Raw genomic sequence first — 21,957 nt, forward strand, 5'->3', positions numbered from 1 at the left:
GTAGGACCATTGGTGAATTGTATATACACATGGTGAACTGTAGATACCTTCGGTGAACTGTAGGGACCCATGGTGAACTGCTGGTACTAACGGTGAACTGTAGATACTATGGTGAACTGTAGATACCCATGGTAAACTGTAGATACCGATGGTGAACTGCAGATACCCACGGTTAACTTTAGGTACCCATGGTGAACTGTAGATACCCATGATAAGCTGTAGATACCCACGGTGAACTGAAGGTACACATGATGAGCTGTAGGTACCATCGAGAACTTTAGGTACCCATGGTAAATTGTAGTTTCAGGATAAAAACATCCTCCGTAGTTTCCGGTTTAGCGTCATATGAATTGGCGCGGTTTGCGGAAGTATTGATCTACCTTTAGATGTTAGTTACCAGTATTTTTATGGGATGTGAATACATTCATCATCACCTATATCTGATTTGCTACGCTTTGTCTGCAGATATTACATTTTCCCTCATATACCAGTTGATTTTTGATTGGGAATAAAGGTTTCATTAAGTAACATTTTCGATGGTAGGATTGACTGACTTTCTGTATTACTGTTGTAATGCCGTACCCGTTTGAAACACAGCAGACAACTAAAATGCCCATGAGAACACGTTTCGCCGTCTGTCTCGGGTTTTAAATAAATCTGATTTATCATGGATCGTACGAAAGCCTAAACATACTTCAAACAAAACGTAAAGTATTGACTGGATTAATTGAATCGTCATGACTTTCTGGTCTACAAGAGACATCTCTTCTGCATCTTACATCGATCTTGTAAAATGTGACGACAGCTAAATAGGTATCAGCTGGAAAAAAAATATTTGAAATGCAAGCAAAAACTTCTTTTCATTGTCGGCCTCCAGCAATGGATAATACAACAGTACCATGTGTACAATACGGCTAATCTGTCTTCCCGACACTTGTCAGTGATGTTTAGAGCCACATACGTGAAAAGTGAAACACACCAGTGTATATATGCAATAATGTTAAACTTTATGAGGTAAATATGAGAGATGAAAATAGTATATGTCTACAAGTGAGGTCATGTGTAACTGTGACAAAACAACCGACGATAACCATGTGGGTGGGTGTTTTACTTGATTATTGAGTTGTTATGAGTAAAGATCACCAGGGGTAGTTCAAGCTCATTGTTGTCTTGAACAGTGCACGATATATATATGAACCAAGACTATCACCCAAAGTCCTTTGCGAGCCACTTTGGATGTATCGGAAAAGGATATCAACAAATGTATGTAAAGAATGTCCGGGAATATCCTTAACCGTAGACGTGCTGGAAATAAGAAATTATAATAATCAAAACCAAACATAATAAAAATCCTCATTCACAGAGGTCAACCCTCAACTCAATGTCAAACAATGAAACGGTTTAAGGGTAGTTAGAACGACAGAATGACGAAATCTCTTTATGAAAAGTCCATTGGGCAAGCATGTTAATCCTCTCATTAGACTATCTCGGCGTAATGAATTGTTCCATTTTAATGGCCACATTTAGCTTATGAACCATTGAAATAAATTTAGGCAAACAAACCTATAGCTCTTTGCGCACCAAACCACAATAGAAGAAGGTCAGTAAACCAATAGAAGTTTGTTTAGAATTCTCTAAGTTAAGATTGATTGATGCACATGCAGAGGGCTTCATCGGGTAATATTTCACGTTCAAATTTAATTAAGCAAATTCCAAATTACCAAACTCAATAAAGCACGATTAAATGTACTGAAAGGTCTTCATGTGAAGTTACATGTAGTAACTAGAGTCCAAGTGATGTCTTTATGCATCGCAAACGTTTGGAAAGAATTCAATAAAATCACACTTAGCGTCACGATGATGTTGCGCCTTTCTTTATATTTACATGAATTTTAAAGTGACATAGATTTGTATTTCAGATATAATAGCATAAATTATATTTTCTGTAGAAAAGCAAGTGTTTGCATGCAGATTTATTGGTCTGTAACCTATCAGTTCCTAGTGTTTCGACTTCTGAAGTCTTTGGTACACGACTCCATTCTGGTGATTCTTAAACACATGTAGCTGTGTTCGGTGGAATCAAAACACACTTAAATATTTCTTCTATTTTCTTATTTTGAAAGCTGCAAGCCATTGAAAATAAACATCACTCTACTCTACTCCGTGTAATGTATGGATATGTTCATGTAGAGGTCGTCTTTGGTGGCCGAAAGGTCAGAGTGCAACACATCTTATTTCTAGTTCGGGTCCGAAGTTAGAAACTCAGAGTAGGTCCATGGTGGTCTTTCTGATCCCTACAGACCTCGTCAACATAAATAGATATGAAACATACGGAAGCTTAACCAAATAGTCTGTGTGGATGTTTTTAGTAAAACAGATTAATGGTATCGAACAGATAACTTAAACGCGCTCAGATGTAATCAAACGGTGTATAAACAGTTTAACAACACCATACGAAGCCCAGATTATTAGATATTGCAAAGTGACATTTGTTGTACCGGTCGAAAGTGATACTTGGCAATGCCAATATATGTTATTTGATAAGTCGACCATGCTTGACTAACCCATCAGTAATGATCAGCCAACCGATTTGTTTTGACAATGTTAACCCTTCGTAAATGCCTCAGTGTATTCCGGCTGATTGTTTGTTCTGTGGCGTCAGATACAAACAAATTTGTTTAATACCACTTAATAAGACCATATATTCACGTCTTTCAAGGCCGTGCACTCTGTGTGGCAGATGTAGGGCGAGTTCGATTATGTATGATTACATTACATTATTTGAAAAGGCGCGTTCGATTACATATGAATGATACCATGAATTGTAAACAATAGCGGTGAAGTCCAACATGATATTACAAATTTGTCGCTTAAGATGTGGAAAATACAGCTCCACCCATGTATTAAGCGTTCGCAAAAGTAACACAACTCATCTTTTCTGGTATTGTTGTCAAAGTTGTCGAGCCCGCGCCACTGACCTACATTCGATACCCGTGAGTGATAGTCAGATTAACGTCTTTCCTATATTATTGGCTGTCGGCTGTAATATGTCGGCTTGCATAGCTTGGCGTATTTTCGAATTCGTTCAGGATTTGTTCATTTCGGGATTTGTAGAGCTTACAATAAACTGTTACACTAGATCAATATGTCGGCTTGTGACCCTCACCCTTGTGATCATCTATCATACAGTCAGTACTCACACAGACTATTATTTGTGAGCGCACCCAACATGTCAAGCTAGGATTGTTAACGTCCTATTAACAGCCAGGGTCATTTAGGACGTGCCAGGTTCAGGAGGTGGATGAAAGCCAGAATCCAAAGTGAAAAACCACCGGCCAACGGTCGGTACCTAAGAATTGCTCAACAAAGGAATCGAAATCGTGACCCAAAAGTGGAGGCTTCACACGAGTACAGTTACACTACGACACAGTTCTTTCCTCTCTTGCACGTTCACGATGTATTTCGTGCTTCACAGAAACCTATTTTAAAACACATTCACAATTAAAATGAGTGAATATATATGATTTATAGATTAAACAGTAAGCTTCGTTACAAATATTCGTTATCTTTCATCATATTTGCTTGAATGAGTTTCCAACAACTCTGTGGTCTTTATCCTTCGTCAGTCCTAACGGTTCTAGTTTGCTTATAACGAATGTTGATTGTGTGGTGAGATGCAATTTTAAGAGCTCTCTACCAAACCATTACTGAATTATGCCTTTATCATATTCGTCAGTTCATATTCGTCAGTGATACTTGAATATTTTAGTGTCATCTACGAATAAATATATAACAGTGTTGATGATATCGTGGAGGTAATTTATGTAAATAAACAGTGTCGGGCCATTTACAGACCCTTGTGGAAGACCAGATGTGACCAGTCTTCTTTTCGATTTTTTTTATTAATATCTATGTTATGACCCAGAATAACAGAAATGAGAACAGCTAACTTCAAAACACAATTTAATTATATATACAATATTATACAGAGATGGTTGAGAATATTGGTGGTGGTACAAGAGTAATACGAAAATTTAAAGTGTTACTTATCTGTATGCGACCAGTCTTCTTTTCGATTTTTTATTAATATCTATTAACGTATTGCTTCCTAATATCATAGCTTTTTTATTATTTCTAACTAACTTATAATTACCGAGGATCGAAATCCTATGTCTTTAAAAAGTAGGAATAAACAGAATCGAAATGATTCTCTTTACCTTGTGATTTTGCCCATTTTATTTATTAATAATTAATTAGTTAAGTAAAACCGGATTTCTGGAGAGGACCTATATAGGCTTTACCTGTTGTCTAATCCATTTATCAATATAATAATATAATGTCTTTCTCTGTAATTCCTGTATAACTTGTATTGTTTAATAAAATATTTTGAAATAGAAATTTGGCCCATTTGACAGGACCACAAAGGGGTTGCAGAGTTTTCCATCTACCTGATATAAATCCATATTGCTAGTTTACTGAAAAGTGAAAAAATGAACGTCTTTCCAGCTTGGTGGTACATTTCCTGTTTCTATTAACAGACTTTATAGTAATGTCAATTGCACTGCTATTGTGTGGGCCATTTGCGTAGTCTGGGGTTTACTTCAAATCTTTTGTGTTTGGTGTTGGTATCTAATAATGCTTTTTGTGTCTTTTATTGTAAGCAAAGGTTTTTTTTTATCTCTGGTCTGATATTGTTTTTATGAGATTTTAGAAATATCATCGACTTCACACAATTGCAAGAGGGTCGGAGGGGGCAACGAGGACGTGCGACTGTCTCCCTAAAACACATCTGTTAAATCATTCAAAGTTCATTTCAATATGGACCAACCAAAGAGCCCATAGACCACGTTTACACGTTTAGGGGGTCTAAATAAAAATCGGTTAACTCACATTCTACAAAGTACGTATAAAACAAGAGCTGTTGGAGAACAGCAAAGCTCGCCTATTCAGAAGAAGTTGATGTTCAAGTATTTACTATTTAAACATGAAAATATGACAAATTAACAGACTCAAAAAAACCTAAAGGGCCCCAAATTGGTTGTATTATCACGTTCAGCATCCATACACATTAGGAAAATAAAATCATAAACATTTATGATGACTTATGCTTAAACAATTGACAAAATAGAAACTTGCTCAAAAACTTTAACATGGAAATATGACAAATTAACAGACTCAAAAAAAACCTAAAGGGCCCCAAATTGGTTGTATTATCACGTTCAGCATCCATACACATTAGGAAAATAAAATCATAAACATTTATGATGACTTAAGCTTAAACAATTGACGAAACAGAAACTTGCTCAAAAACTTTAACGTGAAATGGGACGCCAACGCTGACGCCGACGCCGGGGTGACAACATTAGCTCCCCATATTCTTCGAATAGGCGAGCTAAAAATCGAAGAAAAATCTACCACGCCTGCGCTTTAGCGGCCAAAAATAATATTTTTTCGGAAGTCTTAAGAAACAGATTACTGCCGTTGGAAAGAACGATACTTTTTGGGTTTTTTTAAATCGTATAAAATGGTCCATGGGCACTGTTTGGGGTGTACAGTGATACAAACTTTATCTTATTATCAGACTCTTGTGGGCGTTACGTCATGGTTTCTTGATGTCCCTTCATCGTTTTTGAAATTACGTCAGATTGAATTTCGTGCCCGTTAATAGCCGATATTTATATTGTCATTGTACACATGTACAATACCTATGTATGGCTATTAAACCCAATGTATGATAATTCTCAATATTAACATTGGCAGTTACATGTAGATTTTGGTGTGCTAATTATTTCTTCAGAGGTCACATAAACACTGAGTTTAAAGTCAATGTGAGAATTCATTGAATAATATCAATGTATTCTTAAAATTGAAGAAGTATATATGTCTTTTTCTTTCATACCTACGGGTGTAATACTGGCTGGTCTATGGCAATATACTCATGCCGCCTGAGGCTGTATTGCATGGCTACCCACAGGGACCTGGCACGATTTTTTTAAACTAACAGTATACATATATATATATTATAGTATCAAGGGTATGAACTCGGCGGTCGAGAAAAACGGACCTATTTTTTTAAACCGTGATTATTTTAACAAATGGGTTCTATACAACATTGAGGGATATCTTACCTTAAAGAGAAATAATTTATCTTTCCATTGAGTGCTTGATGAATAAAATTGGCCAAGTATTGACGAAGTTATGGCTTGATGAATCGGGAAATTTACGAAAAATATGCTAGGTAAACATTTCCCTGTCCGGTCGAAATGTCGTCTCGGCTCTAATGGGTACCTCAAAAACCAAGCCAAAATCACAAAATCTACGCTTGTGGTGGTAAACAGTACCCATAATTGTGTTCATCTACAATCTCCGTTGGAGGTGTCATAACCCGTACTTTGTAGAAACTCCATTTAAACATCGTGTAGCTCACTTACTTTAACCGTCACCGCCACGTTCATTTGTTCTTCGGAACGCTTCTCGAGTTTAAAATAGGTCCGTTTTTCTCGACCGCCGAGTTCATACCCTTGATACTATAATATATATATGTATACTATTGGTTAAAATTTTTCGTGCCAGGTCCCTGTGTGGCTACCCATGCAATAAAGCCTCGTGACATCACTGCTTCAACAAAATTTCTATTTCCTCGGTAAATTTTAAAAAATTTTCACAAATTTGACTGCTTTTACCATAAAAGATATAAATAACGTTATTTTTGTTGAAAATATCACGTATGAAAAATTGATTTTCAGCCGTGGATTTCTTCGAATTTATTTCAAAATGGCAGGATATTATCGTTGTAAATTTGCAATAAAACGTCGAGGTATGAAAGAAAAATACTCTTTCATATGTGGATATGAAGGATAGGGATATTCTACCCTCGGGATCACAAAATGTTGCAAAACCCTCGGCAAGCCTCGGGCTTTACTACATTTTGTGACCCTCGGGTAGAATATCCCTATCCTTCATATCCACATATGAAAGAGTCTTATAGCATATTTGGTTTATCGGTAGTCAGATACTGTCATTGTTTAATCGGTTGCTGATTACAACACACCAGAAGAAATCGAACCAAGTATTTCTCCAAAAATCATCAACTGTTTATCAAATAGTATTCTTACTCTATACTCTTCCTTTTTTTACTGCTACACACTACTTTGGCTTCAGACTCCGGTTAGACGAGAGGTAATATGGGCCCTGTATTATCAATCGGCTGGTCATGCCAAGCCCTTGGTTCGTAGATCTCCAAGAAGGCGGTGGCTTAGGGTCAATCGTGAGTTTAATTTGGATTGTCTTGATTCTGATCGATCTTGCAGGTGTACAATCTTGCGAGCGTGCTGTCGCAAGCTTGATTTGAATTATGTTTGTTCGAAATATTCTTCCGAGTATACTATCTGTGTAACCCTGACACTTTGACATTGGATATCCATGTCATCATTAGTGTCCCCCTGTTGGGCTCCGAGGTGGGTGGGGGCACAGCTAGCGAATTGTAATTAACTCTAAAAGATGGCTTCCAAAAACAAACAAAATGAACTACAACCAAAAATCTCCCCAAAAGGAATCAACCACAAATCAATAAACAAAAAGCGGTACAACAAACACATTCCCACAGTTTCTGGTCATGTCCTCTACACAGAGTGGCAAGACCACTGCAGGTTTATCACCGATCGACGAAAGAAATTATCCTTACAGTATGCTGCTCAACTGAAATCTTAACCCAAAAATCCTGCATTTAATCCTTGTAAGTTTCAATCCACAAACACCAAGAAATATTTACACAAAATCAAAACTCATACCAACATTTGGCATCAGAAATTTCAAAATTTTTGCTGGAACTTAATATAACTCTCGACACCATTGACGAGTTACACCGCGTATCGGATGTACCACCATGGCTCATTCAAACACCTGATATCAATGTTATCTCTACATGAGAGGGCAAATCCAGTGCATTACCCGAAGAACATAAATCCTCCTTTCGGGAGTGCATTAGGGCTTTCACCTGATCATGTTAAGATCTACACTTGACGGTTCAAAAGATGGTGATAAAGTTGCGGCAGCATGCTGTACATCTACTCACTGTTCCTCCTATCCGACTTCAGATGTTGCCTCCATTTTCTCTGGCGGAATCTTGTGCTATCGGTCTGGCTCTTGACCACATCGAAGAACACCGCATTGGTGAAAAGGCAATCATCTGTTTCAGACTCTCTTTCGGTTTCTTCAGGCTTGAAATCAAGATGTCCTAGAAATACTCTAATCAAAATCTTTTAATCCGAACATTTCGATTATCTTCTAAAAACTCAAATTACTTATCTCTGGATTCCAGTCATGTGGGTATAAAAGGGAAATGAACAGGCTGATAAAGCAGCTAAGACTGCTCTTCGCCTAGCACAAACAGATTTGAAACTGTACCATACACCGACATCAAACCTTCAAATTCAGTCAGCCATCAAACACCATTGGCAACAAAGGTGTCTACCGAAACAAACAATAAACTGTTTTAAAATTCAACCTACACTTCTAATCCTAAAACTGTCCAGTCGGAGAGACCGCAGAGAGGAAGTTGTTCTCTCTCGGCTCCGAACTGGACACACATATTTTACACATTCCTATCTATTGAGAGGGGAGGATCCTCCAACATGTCATGCATGTGATTCCCTCCTCATCACAGTGGAGCATATCTTAGTGCACTGTATTGATTTTAGCATATACGAGATAAGCACTACGATGTCTCCGACATGTAACTTTGTTTCATGCCGTGAGACATAATAGTTTTTTAATTATCTCAAAGAAAACTTTAGATAAATTATGAACGTTTTTCTCATCATATCATCGTATCAACTCAACATTTCATCGTTTCATCAACATTTTGCATGAGTTTTCTCGTGTGTTTTAGCCAAAAACTATTTTATCACATGCAAACCTTTTTTTTATCAAATAAAACGTTTACAATCTGTGTTTTAATCCTTACTTGCCTTTTCTTACCCTGCTCTTTTATCCTGTTATTAACCTGACTTGTAGTTTGGCCCATGACCTTAGTTGTCGATGGGCCGTAAAAACTCAAACAAACAAACAAAGTAAACATACTCTAATACAGGACGTACGAAGCGTTTTATTATTAAACTTTAGCTTTTTTTCTTTATATAACTTAGTGATTTGCCCTTGTACCAGTGTTTTTGCATGTATATAGTGTAATAAAGCATTCGTTGTCATATTTTGACATGCATTAGTATGTGACATAAATTGATTGTTCTCGCATATCTATCATGGTGCGGATATATGTTAAAACACAGTCATATATATATGATATATATTTCTATTATGGTGTGCTAATTCGCACCAAGTATTTATAACTTAAGTATATTTAAGTCCTTGTGCGTGCTATTGAATCACAGTAAAACTATACCTCAAAATAAGTCGGCAAATCGAAACTGAACGAAAAATCTAGCTTTGTTTTCTGTCATGTGTGATATTCAAATGCATTTTTTGAAAATAAGAAAACAGAAAATAATTTTTTGGTTTGGTTGAAACAGAAAATAATTTTTTGGTGTTGGTTTTATCATACTCCTCAGCAATCACTACATACCATGAATCATGGTATCATCCGTAACGCCAGCAAATCAGTGATACAAAGCACAGTACTGTGGTCTTCATGTCGCCGAAGCGATAACCGGAAACGGATCAAAACATCGTTGCCGTACTAGTTGCACTACAGTGCTATTTAAATGTGTAAAAAACACCATTTCATTTTGAAAAGATTAATGGTAGTGCCTTCAAGTGAGTCTTAATAAAATACCATGATATTGAGGCAGTCTTTAGAATTTTCTGAAATCTAAAATTAATTTTGCGCCTGAAACAAAACAATAACCGTACTGCTAATTGTATGATACTCAGAAACCGTGGTAAGATGAGTGAATATCTATTTATAACTTGATCAGTCTTAAGTTTGTGCGTATAACTATTACCAGAATCTGAATAATTTGAATAATTCATTCTTCCAAATCCTTTCCCTAGAAGAAAGTAAAGCCGTTATCTGAAGCTTCCGCGCAATAACCTTTCCCTGAAAGCGTTGTTATCCTGGTGATGCATCACTAACAAGTTAAGTATATGACTTCTCTATGACAGATAATCTAATTCTAATTGACATCCCTGTCGAAGCACGGTGGAAGTTATAGAACATTTATAGCTTTTCTGGAACAAAATGACTTTGTTTGCAGGCGTAACTTTTTAAAGATCATGTTTGTAATGTAAAGTGGAGAGGACAGCTTATGATGTGATGTACAAGGAAGAAAGGAACGATAAATCACAGTTTGTACTTATATCATACGTAACCTTAAATCAACGTATTCTTTTAGGCTTAGGTACCCAAATTCACTATGGTATTCGAAATATTCTCAGATTGACTCGAAATTGCGCTCCGTCGCCCAGTATATACAGGAGTTGGTTGTGGTTCAATATTTTTCTGAGTAACCTCCGACAACTGCTAACCCTAACAACCCTCCTCTTCAACCTTCGCTATTTTGTGCCTCAATAAATAAAATTAGTGTCTCATAAACAGTATCGTTAGTTAGAAGACAGTCAGGGCTGTGCTAAACCTTCTGACGTGTAGACTGTTTTCATGTCTTTCTTTGTTTTCTTCTGTCTACGTTTCCTATATTGGTGTTTGTGATTGTTCCAGGTTTATGGCCATCCTGTTCCCCCTGAGAGCCCGCTACCTATGCACCATGCGTCACGCTCGGATTGTCATCCTTTGTATCTGGCTGCAGGCGCTCGTCATGGCTATCCCAGTCGTATTCGGACAGGTAAGAACCGCTACTCTACTGATTATTTTTTTTCTAGAGAATCTAGTTGTTTATTATTTTCAAATCGTCTCCTTCACATAGACAACGTAATTCGTCCAAATTAATGACGTCATCGATAATAGTCTCTGCATGTATCGGTGACGTCACATCATTGTCAAGCGCGTGTGAGCTGTCTTTTTCCTACCCCGGTAAAAGACATATTTCTCTTTGCCCTAGCAACCATGGGGTGACCCTGTCAAGTACGGGATAAGTCCCTAACAGTCATATTTTTATATTATTCCAATATTATAGCATAACATTTTTTTTAATATTCCCTATACCCGAACATTTATGACATTTGTGAGAACATAGCAGTAATAGATAGACACACTGTATTTATATGTTTCATGACTTTTTAAAAAGCATGAAAGATAGATATGAACACTTTGAACAATAATCAGGGAAATCAATTGAATAGCATTAGTGTAATGATAGATAAAGGCCTTTCCCTCGTACAAATCGTTTAATTATTCTCAGCACTTAAACCAAGACAACACGTTGTCACCCTGGAGATGATGAACATGTTTCTGACTTTCACGTCTTTGAGCTACATGATATCTGAATCTGTTTGGAAGTGTTCTGAGACATGTTAGATATATTCGTTAAAGCCAACAGATTTTGTCGAATGGATTATATAACATGTTTCATGCCGAATCACATGTCTTTCTCTCCGAATTGTGTTTGTCTATGATGAAATTTGACCCAAACTTTTAGATTGCTTTCAGCTGTGTTGCAGACAGTTCTCCACAGTGTCTATGTTCCGGTTTATTGGGTATATTTTAAATATCTCAGCTATACAGGTTTCCTCAGCTCTCTAGAATAAACTAAATGCAAAGATTGAAACACAATTCTAGCAGTTAATCGATAGAGAGTGAGATGTAATTCTTCCCTTTTTCGAAAACACGTCTAGTAAGTTATAGATAAGCATTAGAAAATTGTAGATTATAAGGTCAGACATATTAGAGGTTTCTACAATATCGTTTTAAGTTTGCTAAAATATATAATGGTGGTATACTCAATCTAAATATAAGGTAACGACAAGACGAAAAGTTTGTCTGGAAAGTTTGATAATTCAAAATAAAAACTTTTCGTGTGAGCCATTATTTCAAAAACCATTGGTAATATCAGAACGACCTATCATGGTCATTGTACTTCAGGGTCAGATGTTAAACAGTTTCGGGTTTATCGTTTCGCCTCTCTATAACCCATGTATAAGCATTGGTTGAAACGATCAGCAGTGCACAGTAATAACGTCAGTTAACCAAACGGTAACGCTGAAGATTGAAGGCTTGAGGAATTGCACCACCATGTCGCCAATGGTGCCTTACTTCTATACTGATAAGGATGGCCAAACGATTAGTCCCGAAATAGATCCCCAGTTATCAATGATGTACACTGGTCCCACCCTTGACAGTGATGAATAACTGAATATAGAATAATGGCCAAGGACGTTTGACTTTAGTCTACATCTGATTACTTTTTATCTCCGTGAGAACAATGAAGTCTAATTTAGACAAAGTTGATTTTATGTATATTTTGTAACTTTCAATGCACCTTCTATACTTACAGAAGCATACAATGGTAGGTACGACGAGAAAAGCGTTCTGGTGCCGGTTAGACTTCGCCGTACCACTTCACCATCAGGCGTACGAGCTGTACATGCTGGTCATCATCTTCGTCATCCCAGTAGGTGTAATGTCCTTCACCTATACATGGATCTGTGTAGAGATCTGGTATGTCGTGTCCAAGAGGGCCGTCATGCGCTCAGGCAGGTAGGTGTCTACATCCGTCACGGGGTCAGACAACAAACTCAGAAAGTCAATACCAAGCTTTTATAGAAAATGAACGATAAAGAAAGGGTGTTGTAAAGACAACAACTATATATGATATTTATTTATTTAGGATACAAACAACAATGTTCCACCAGTTCTCGAATTAATACAGCCAATGTACCCAACTCATCTCTTTAAATTGGTATTCACCTTTCAATAGAGTGTGACAGTTTCAAATTGATAATATACAAGTTAAAATCTGCTAGACAAAGCGCAAAACACTTCAACATTTTTTTTTATTTTATTTGAAAGCATTTGATTGAATCAATATAATCTTCTTAATAAAATAATTTGTTTTGTTTTAACTAAATAATAACTATCATGGTACGACTCAAACTGATTAATAATTAAGACAATAGAAAACACTGGTTACATGGGATGTTAATTGTTTCATTGTTTCCACACACACTGGTTACATGGGATGTTAATTGTTTCCACACACACTGGTTATATGGGATGTTAATTGTTTCCACACACACACTGGTTATATGGGATGTTAATTGTTTCCACACACACTGGTTACTGGATGTTAATTGTTACATGGGGATGTTAATTGTTTAATGGGATGTTAATTGTTTCCACACACACTGGTTACATGGGATGTTAATTGTTTCCACACACACTGGTTATATGGGATGTTAATTGTTTCCACACACACTGGTTATATGGGATGTTAATTGTTTCCACACACACTGGTTATATGGGATGTTAATTGTTTCCACACACACTGGTTATATGGGATGTTAATTGTTTCCACACACACTGGTTATATGGGATGTTAATTGTTTCCACACACACTGGTTATATGGGATGTTAATTGTTTCCACACACACTGGTTACATGGGATGTTAATTGTTTCCACACACACTGGTTACATGGGATGTTAATTGTTTCCACACACACTGGTTACATGGGATGTTAATTGTTTCCACACACACTGGTTATATGGGATGTTAATTGTTTCCACACACACTGGTTATATGGGATGTTAATTGTTTCCACACACACTGGTTATATGGGATGTTAATTGTTTCCACACACACTGGTTATATGGGATGTTAATTGTTTCCACACACACTGGTTATATGGGATGTTAATTGTTTCCACACACACTGGTTATATGGGATGTTAATTGTTTCACACACACACTGGTTATATGGGATGTTAATTGTTTCCACACACACTGGTTATATGGGATGTTAATTGTTTCCACACACACACTGGTTATATGGGATGTTAATTGTTTCCACACACACTGGTTACATGGGATGTTAATTGTTTCCACACACACTGGTTACATGGGATGTTAATTGTTTCCACATACACTGGTTATATGGGATGTTAATTGTTTCCACACACACTGGTTACATGGGATGTTAATTGTTTCCACACACACTGGTTATATGGGATGTTAATTGTTTCCACACACACTGGTTATATGGGATGTTAATTGTTTCCACACACACTGGTTATATGGGATGTTAATTGTTTCCACACACACTGGTTATATGGGATGTTAATTGTTTCCACACACACTGGTTACATGGGATGTTAATTGTTTCCACATACACTGGTTACATGGGATGTTAATTGTTTCCACACACACTGGTTACATGGGATGTTAATTGTTTCCACACACACTGGTTACATGGGATGTTAATTGTTTCCACACACACTGGTTTACATGGATGTTAATTGTTTCCACACACACTGGTTACATGGGATGTTAATTGTTTCCCACACACACTGGTTATATGGGATGTTAATTGTTTCCACACACACTGGTTATATGGGATGTTATTTTTTCCACACACACTGGTTATATGGGATGTTAATTGTTTCCACACACACTGGTTACATGGGATGTTAATTGTTTCCACACACACTGGTTACATGGGATGTTAATTGTTTCCACACACACTGGTTACATGGGATGTTAATTGTTTCCACACACACTGGTTACATGGGATGTTAATTGTTTCCACACACACTGGTTATATGGGATGTTAATTGTTTCCACACACACTGGTTATATGGGATGTTAATTGTTTCCACACACACTGGTTATATGGGATGTTAATTGTTTCCACACACACTGGTTATATGGGATGTTAATTGTTTCCACACACACTGGTTATATGGGATGTTAATTGTTTCCACACACACTGGTTATATGGGATGTTAATTGTTTCCACACACACTGGTTATATGGGATGTTAATTGTTTCCACACACACTGGTTATATGGGATGTTAATTGTTTCCACACACACTGGTTATATGGGATGTTAATTGTTTCCACACACACTGGTTATATGGGATGTTAATTGTTTCCACACACACTGGTTACATGGGATGTTAATTGTTTCCACACACACTGGTTTATATGGGATGTTAATTGTTTCCACACACACTGGTTATATGGGATGTTAATTGTTTCCACACACACTGGTTACATGGGATGTTAATTGTTTCCACACACACTGGTTATATGGGATGTTAATTGTTTCCACACACACTGGTTACATGGGATGTTAATTGTTTCCACACACACTGGTTATATGGGATGTTAATTGTTTCCACACACACTGGTTATATGGGATGTTAATTGTTTCCACACACACTGGTTATATGGGATGTTAATTGTTTCCACACACACTGGTTACATGGGATGTTAATTGTTTCCACACACACTGGTTACATGGGATGTTAATTGTTTCCACACACACTGGTTACATGGGATGTTAATTGTTTCCACACACACTGGTTACATGGGATGTTAATTGTTTCCACACACACTGGTTATATGGGATGTTAATTGTTTCCACACACACTGGTTACATGGGATGTTAATTGTTTCCACACACACTGGTTATATGGGATGTTAATTGTTTCCACACACACTGGTTATATGGGATGTTAATTGTTTCCACACACACTGGTTACATGGGATGTTAATTGTTTCCACACACACTGGTTACATGGGATGTTAATTGTTTCCACACACACTGGTTATATGGGATGTTAATTGTTTCCACACACACTGGTTATATGGGATGTTAATTGTTTCCACACACACTGGTTATATGGGATGTTAATTGTTTCCACACACACTGGTTATATGGGATGTTAATTGTTTCCACACACACTGGTTATATGGGATGTTAATTGTTTCCACACACACTGGTTATATGGGATGTTAATTGTTTCCACACACACACTGGTTATATGGGATGTTAATTGTTTCCACACACACTGGTTATATGGGATGTTAATTGTTTCCACACACACTGGTTATATGGGATGTTAATTGTTTCCACACACACTGGTTACATGGGATGTTAATTGTTTCCACACACACTGGTTATATGGGATGTTAATTGTTTCCACACACACTGGTTATATGGGATGTTAATTGTTTCCACACACACTGGTTATATGGATGTTAATTGTTTCCACACACACACTGGTTATATGGGATGTTAATTGTTTCCACACACACTGGTTATATGGGATGTTAATTGTTTCCACACACACACTGGTTATATGGGATGTTAATTGTTTCCACACACACTGGTTATATGGGATGTTAATTGTTTCCACACACACTGGTTACATGGGATGTTAATTTGTTTCCACACACACTGGTTATATGGGATGTTAATTGTTTCCACACACACTGGTTATATGGGATGTTAATTGTTTCCACACACACACTGGTTATATGGATGTTAATTGTTTCCACACACACTGGTTATATGGGATGTTAATTGTTTCCACACACACTGGTTATATGGGATGTTAATTGTTTCCACACACACTGGTTATATGGGATGTTAATTGTTTCCACACACACTGGTTATATGGGATGTTAATTGTTTCCACACACACTGGTTATATGGGATGTTAATTGTTTCCACACACACTGGTTATATGGGATGTTAATTGTTTCCACACACACTGGTTACATGGGATGTTAATTGTTTCCACACACACTGGTTATATGGGATGTTAATTGTTTCCACACACACACTGGTTATATGGGATGTTAATTGTTTCCACACACACTGGTTATATGGGATGTTAATTGTTTCCACACACACTGGTTATATGGGATGTTAATTGTTTCCACACACACTGGTTATATGGAATGTTAATTGTTTCCACACACACACTGGTTATATGGGATGTTAATTGTTTCCACACACACTGGTTATATGGGATGTTAATTGTTTCCACACACACTGGTTATATGGGATGTTAATTGTTTCCACCACACACTGGTTACATGGGATGTTAATTGTTTCCACACACACTGGTTATATGGGATGTTAATTGTTTCCACACACACTGGTTATATGGGATGTTAATTGTTTCCACACACACTGGTTATATGGGATGTTAATTGTTTCACACACACACTGGTTATATGGGATGTTAATTGTTTCCCACACACACTGGTTATATGGGATGTTAATTGTTTCCACAACACTGGTTATATGGGATGTTAATTGTTTCCACACACACTGGTTATATGGGATGTTAATTGTTTCCACACACACTGGTTATATGGGATGTTAATTGTTTCCACACACACTGGTTATATGGGATGTTAATTGTTTCCACACACACTGGTTATATGGGATGTTAATTGTTTCCACACACACACTGGTTATATGGGATGTTAATTGTTTCACACACACACTGGTTATATGGGATGTTAATTGTTTCCACACACACTGGTTATATGGGATGTTAATTGTTTCCACACACACACTGGTTATATGGAATGTTAATTGTTTCCACACACACACTGGTTATATGGGATGTTAATTGTTTCCACACACACTGGTTATATGGGATGTTAATTGTTTCCACACACACTGGTTACATGGGATGTTAATTGTTTCCACACACACTGGTTATATGGGATGTTAATTGTTTCCACACACACTGGTTATATGGGATGTTAATTGTTTCCACACACACTGGTTATATGGGATGTTAATTGTTTCCACACACACTGGTTATATGGGATGTTAATTGTTTCACACACACACTGGTTATATGGGATGTTAATTGTTTCCACACACACTGGTTATATGGGATGTTAATTGTTTCCACACACACTGGTTATATGGGATGTTAATTGTTTCCACACACACTGGTTATATGGGATGTTAATTGTTTCCACACACACTGGTTATATGGGATGTTAATTGTTTCCACACACACTGGTTATATGGGATGTTAATTGTTTCCACACACACTGGTTATATGGGATGTTAATTGTTTCCCACACACACTGGTTATATGGGATGTTAATTGTTTCCACACACACTGGTTATATGGGATGTTAATTGTTTCCACACACACTGGTTATATGGGATGTTAATTGTTTCCACACACACTGGTTATATGGGATGTTAATTGTTTCCACACACACTGGTTATATGGGATGTTAATTGTTTCCACACACACACTGGTTATATGGGATGTTAATTGTTTCCACACACACTGGTTATATGGAATGTTAATTGTTTCCACACACACTGGTTATATGGGATGTTAATTGTTTCCACACACACTGGTTATATGGGATGTTAATTGTTTCCACACACACTGGTTACATGGGATGTTAATTGTTTTCCACACACACTGGTTATATGGGATGTTAATTGTTTCCACACACACTGGTTATATGGGATGTTAATTGTTTCCACACACACTGGTTATATGGGATGTTAATTGTTTCCACATACACTGGTTACATGGGATGTTAATTGTTTCCACACACACTGGTTACATGGGATGTTAATTGTTTCCACACACACTGGTTATATGGAATGTTAATTGTTTCCACACACACTGGTTATATGGGATGTTAATTGTTTCCACACACACTGGTTATATGGGATGTTAATTGTTTCCACACACACACTGGTTTACATGGGATGTTAATTGTTTCCACACACACTGGTTACATGGGATGTTAATTGTTTCCACACACACTGGTTATATGGGATGTTAATTGTTTCCACACACACTGGTTATATGGAATGTTAATTGTTTCCACACACACACTGGTTATATGGGATGTTAATTGTTTCCACACACACTGGTTATATGGAATGTTAATTGTTTCCACACACACACTGGTTTTATGGATATGGGATGTTAATTGTTTCCACACACACTGGTTATATGGGATGTTAATTGTTTCCACACACACTGGTTATATGGGATGTTAATTGTTTCCACACACACTGGTTATATGGGATGTTAATTGTTTCCACATACACTGGTTATATGGGATGTTAATTGTTTCCACACACACTGGTTACATGGGATGTTAATTGTTTCCACACACACTGGTTATATGGGATGTTAATTGTTTCCACACACACTGGTTACATGGGATGTTAATTGTTTCCACACACACACTGGTTACATGGGATGTTAATTTTTTTCCACACACACTGGTTACATGGGATGTTAATTGTTTCCACACACACTGGTTACATGGGATGTTAATTGTTTCCACACACACTGGTTATATGGGATGTTAATTGTTTCCACACACACTGGTTATATGGGATGTTAATTGTTTCCACACACACTGGTTATATGGGATGTTAATTGTTTCCACACACACTGGTTATATGGGATGTTAATTGTTTCCACACACACTGGTTATATGGGATGTTAATTGTTTCCACACACACTGGTTACATGGGATGTTAATTGTTTCCACACACACTGGTTACATGGGATGTTAATTGTTTCCACACACACTGGTTACATGGGATGTTAATTGTTTCCACACACACTGGTTATATGGAATGTTAATTGTTTCCACACACACACTGGTTATATGGGATGTTAATTGTTTCCACACACACTGGTTATATGGGATGTTAATTGTTTCCACACACACTGGTTATATGGGATGTTAATTGTTTCCACACACACTGGTTATATGGGATGTTAATTGTTTCCACACACACTGGTTATATGGGATGTTAATTGTTTCCACACACACTGGTTACATGGGATGTTAATTGTTTCCACACACACTGGTTACATGGGATGTTAATTGTTTCCACACACACTGGTTACATGGGATGTTAATTGTTTCCACACACACTGGTTATATGGGATGTTAATTGTTTCCACACACACTGGTTATATGGGATGTTAATTGTTTCCACACACACTGGTTACATGGGATGTTAATTGTTTCCACACACACTGGTTATATGGGATGTTAATTGTTTCCACACACACTGGTTATATGGGATGTTAATTGTTTCCACACACACTGGTTATATGGGATGTTAATTGTTTCCACACACACTGGTTACATGGGAATGTTAATTGTTTCCACACACACTGGTTACATGGGATGTTAATTGTTTCCACACACACACTGGTTACATGGGATGTTAATTGTTTCCACACACACTGGTTACATGGGATGTTAATTGTTTCCACACACACTGGTTATATGGGATGTTAATTGTTTCCACACACACTGGTTATATGGAATGTTAATTGTTTCCACACACACACTGGTTATATGGGATGTTAATTGTTTCCACACACACTGGTTATATGGGATGTTAATTGTTTCCACACACACTGGTTATATGGGATGTTAATTGTTTCCACACACACTGGTTATATGGGATGTTAATTGTTTCCACACACACTGGTTATATGGGATGTTAATTGTTTCCACACACACTGGTTACATGGGATGTTAATTGTTTCCACACACACTGGTTATATGGGATGTTAATTGTTTCCACACACACTGGTTATATGGGATGTTAATTGTTTCCACACACACTGGTTATATGGGATGTTAATTGTTTCCACACACACTGGTTATATGGGATGTTAATTGTTTCCACACACACTGGTTACATGGGATGTTAATTGTTTCACACACACACTGGTTATATGGGATGTTAATTGTTTCCACACACACTGGTTATATGGGATGTTAATTGTTTCCACACACACTGGTTACATGGGATGTTAATTGTTTCCACACACACTGGTTATATGGGATGTTAATTGTTTCCACACACACTGGTTATATGGGATGTTAATTGTTTCCACACACACTGGTTATATGGGATGTTAATTGTTTCCACACACACACTGGTTATATGGGATGTTAATTGTTTCCACACACACTGGTTATATGGGATGTTAATTGTTTCCACACACACTGGTTATATGGGATGTTAATTGTTTTGCACACACACTGGTTATATGGGATGTTAATTGTTTTGCACACACACTGGTTATATGGGATGTTAATTGTTTCCACACACACTGGTTATATGGGATGTTAATTGTTTCCACACACACTGGTTATATGGGATGTTAATTGTTTCCACACACACTGGTTATATGGGATGTTAATTGTTTCCACACACACTGGTTATATGGGATGTTAATTGTTTCCACACACACTGGTTATATGGGATGTTAATTGTTTCCACACACACTGGTTACATGGGATGTTAATTGTTTTCCACACACACTGGTTATATGGGATGTTAATTGTTTCCACACACACTGGTTATATGGGATGTTAATTGTTTCCACACACACTGGTTATATGGGATGTTAATTGTTTCCACACACACACTGGTTATATGGGATGTTAATTGTTTCCACACACACTGGTTACATGGGATGTTAATTGTTTCCACACACACTGGTTATATGGGATGTTAATTGTTTCCACACACACTGGTTATATGGAATGTTAATTGTTTCCACACACACACTGGTTATATGGGATGTTAATTGTTTCCACACACACTGGTTATATGGGATGTTAATTGTTTCCACACACACTGGTTATATGGGATGTTAATTGTTTCCACACACACTGGTTATATGGGATGTTAATTGTTTCCACACACACTGGTTATATGGAATGTTAATTGTTTCCACACACACACTGGTTATATGGGATGTTAATTGTTTCCACACACACTGGTTATATGGGATGTTAATTGTTTCCACACACACTGGTTATATGGGATGTTAATTGTTTCCACACACACTGGTTACATGGGATGTTAATTGTTTCCACACACACTGGTTACATGGGATGTTAATTGTTTCCACACACACTGGTTACATGGGATGTTAATTGTTTCCACACACACTGGTTATATGGAATGTTAATTGTTTCCACACACACACTGGTTATATGGGATGTTAATTGTTTCCACACACACTGGTTATATGGAATGTTAATTGTTTC

The 21,957-nt window shown here is 37.1% G+C and overlaps 1 protein-coding gene across 1 annotated transcript in view; it reads left to right on the forward strand.

Moving 5' to 3' along the window:
• Positions 1-21,957, forward strand: part of LOC138326090 (cholecystokinin receptor-like) — a 54,492-nt gene that overhangs the window by 10,730 nt on the left and 21,805 nt on the right. Inside the window, exons 2-3 of the mRNA XM_069272230.1 lie at positions 10,673-10,796; positions 12,405-12,607. Coding sequence (XP_069128331.1) covers positions 10,673-10,796; positions 12,405-12,607 — 327 coding nt within the window. The remainder of the gene's footprint in view (positions 1-10,672; positions 10,797-12,404; positions 12,608-21,957) is intronic.

Source organism: Argopecten irradians, chromosome 6, assembly GCF_041381155.1.
Source record: "Argopecten irradians isolate NY chromosome 6, Ai_NY, whole genome shotgun sequence".
Lineage (NCBI taxonomy): Eukaryota > Metazoa > Mollusca > Bivalvia > Pectinida > Pectinidae > Argopecten > Argopecten irradians.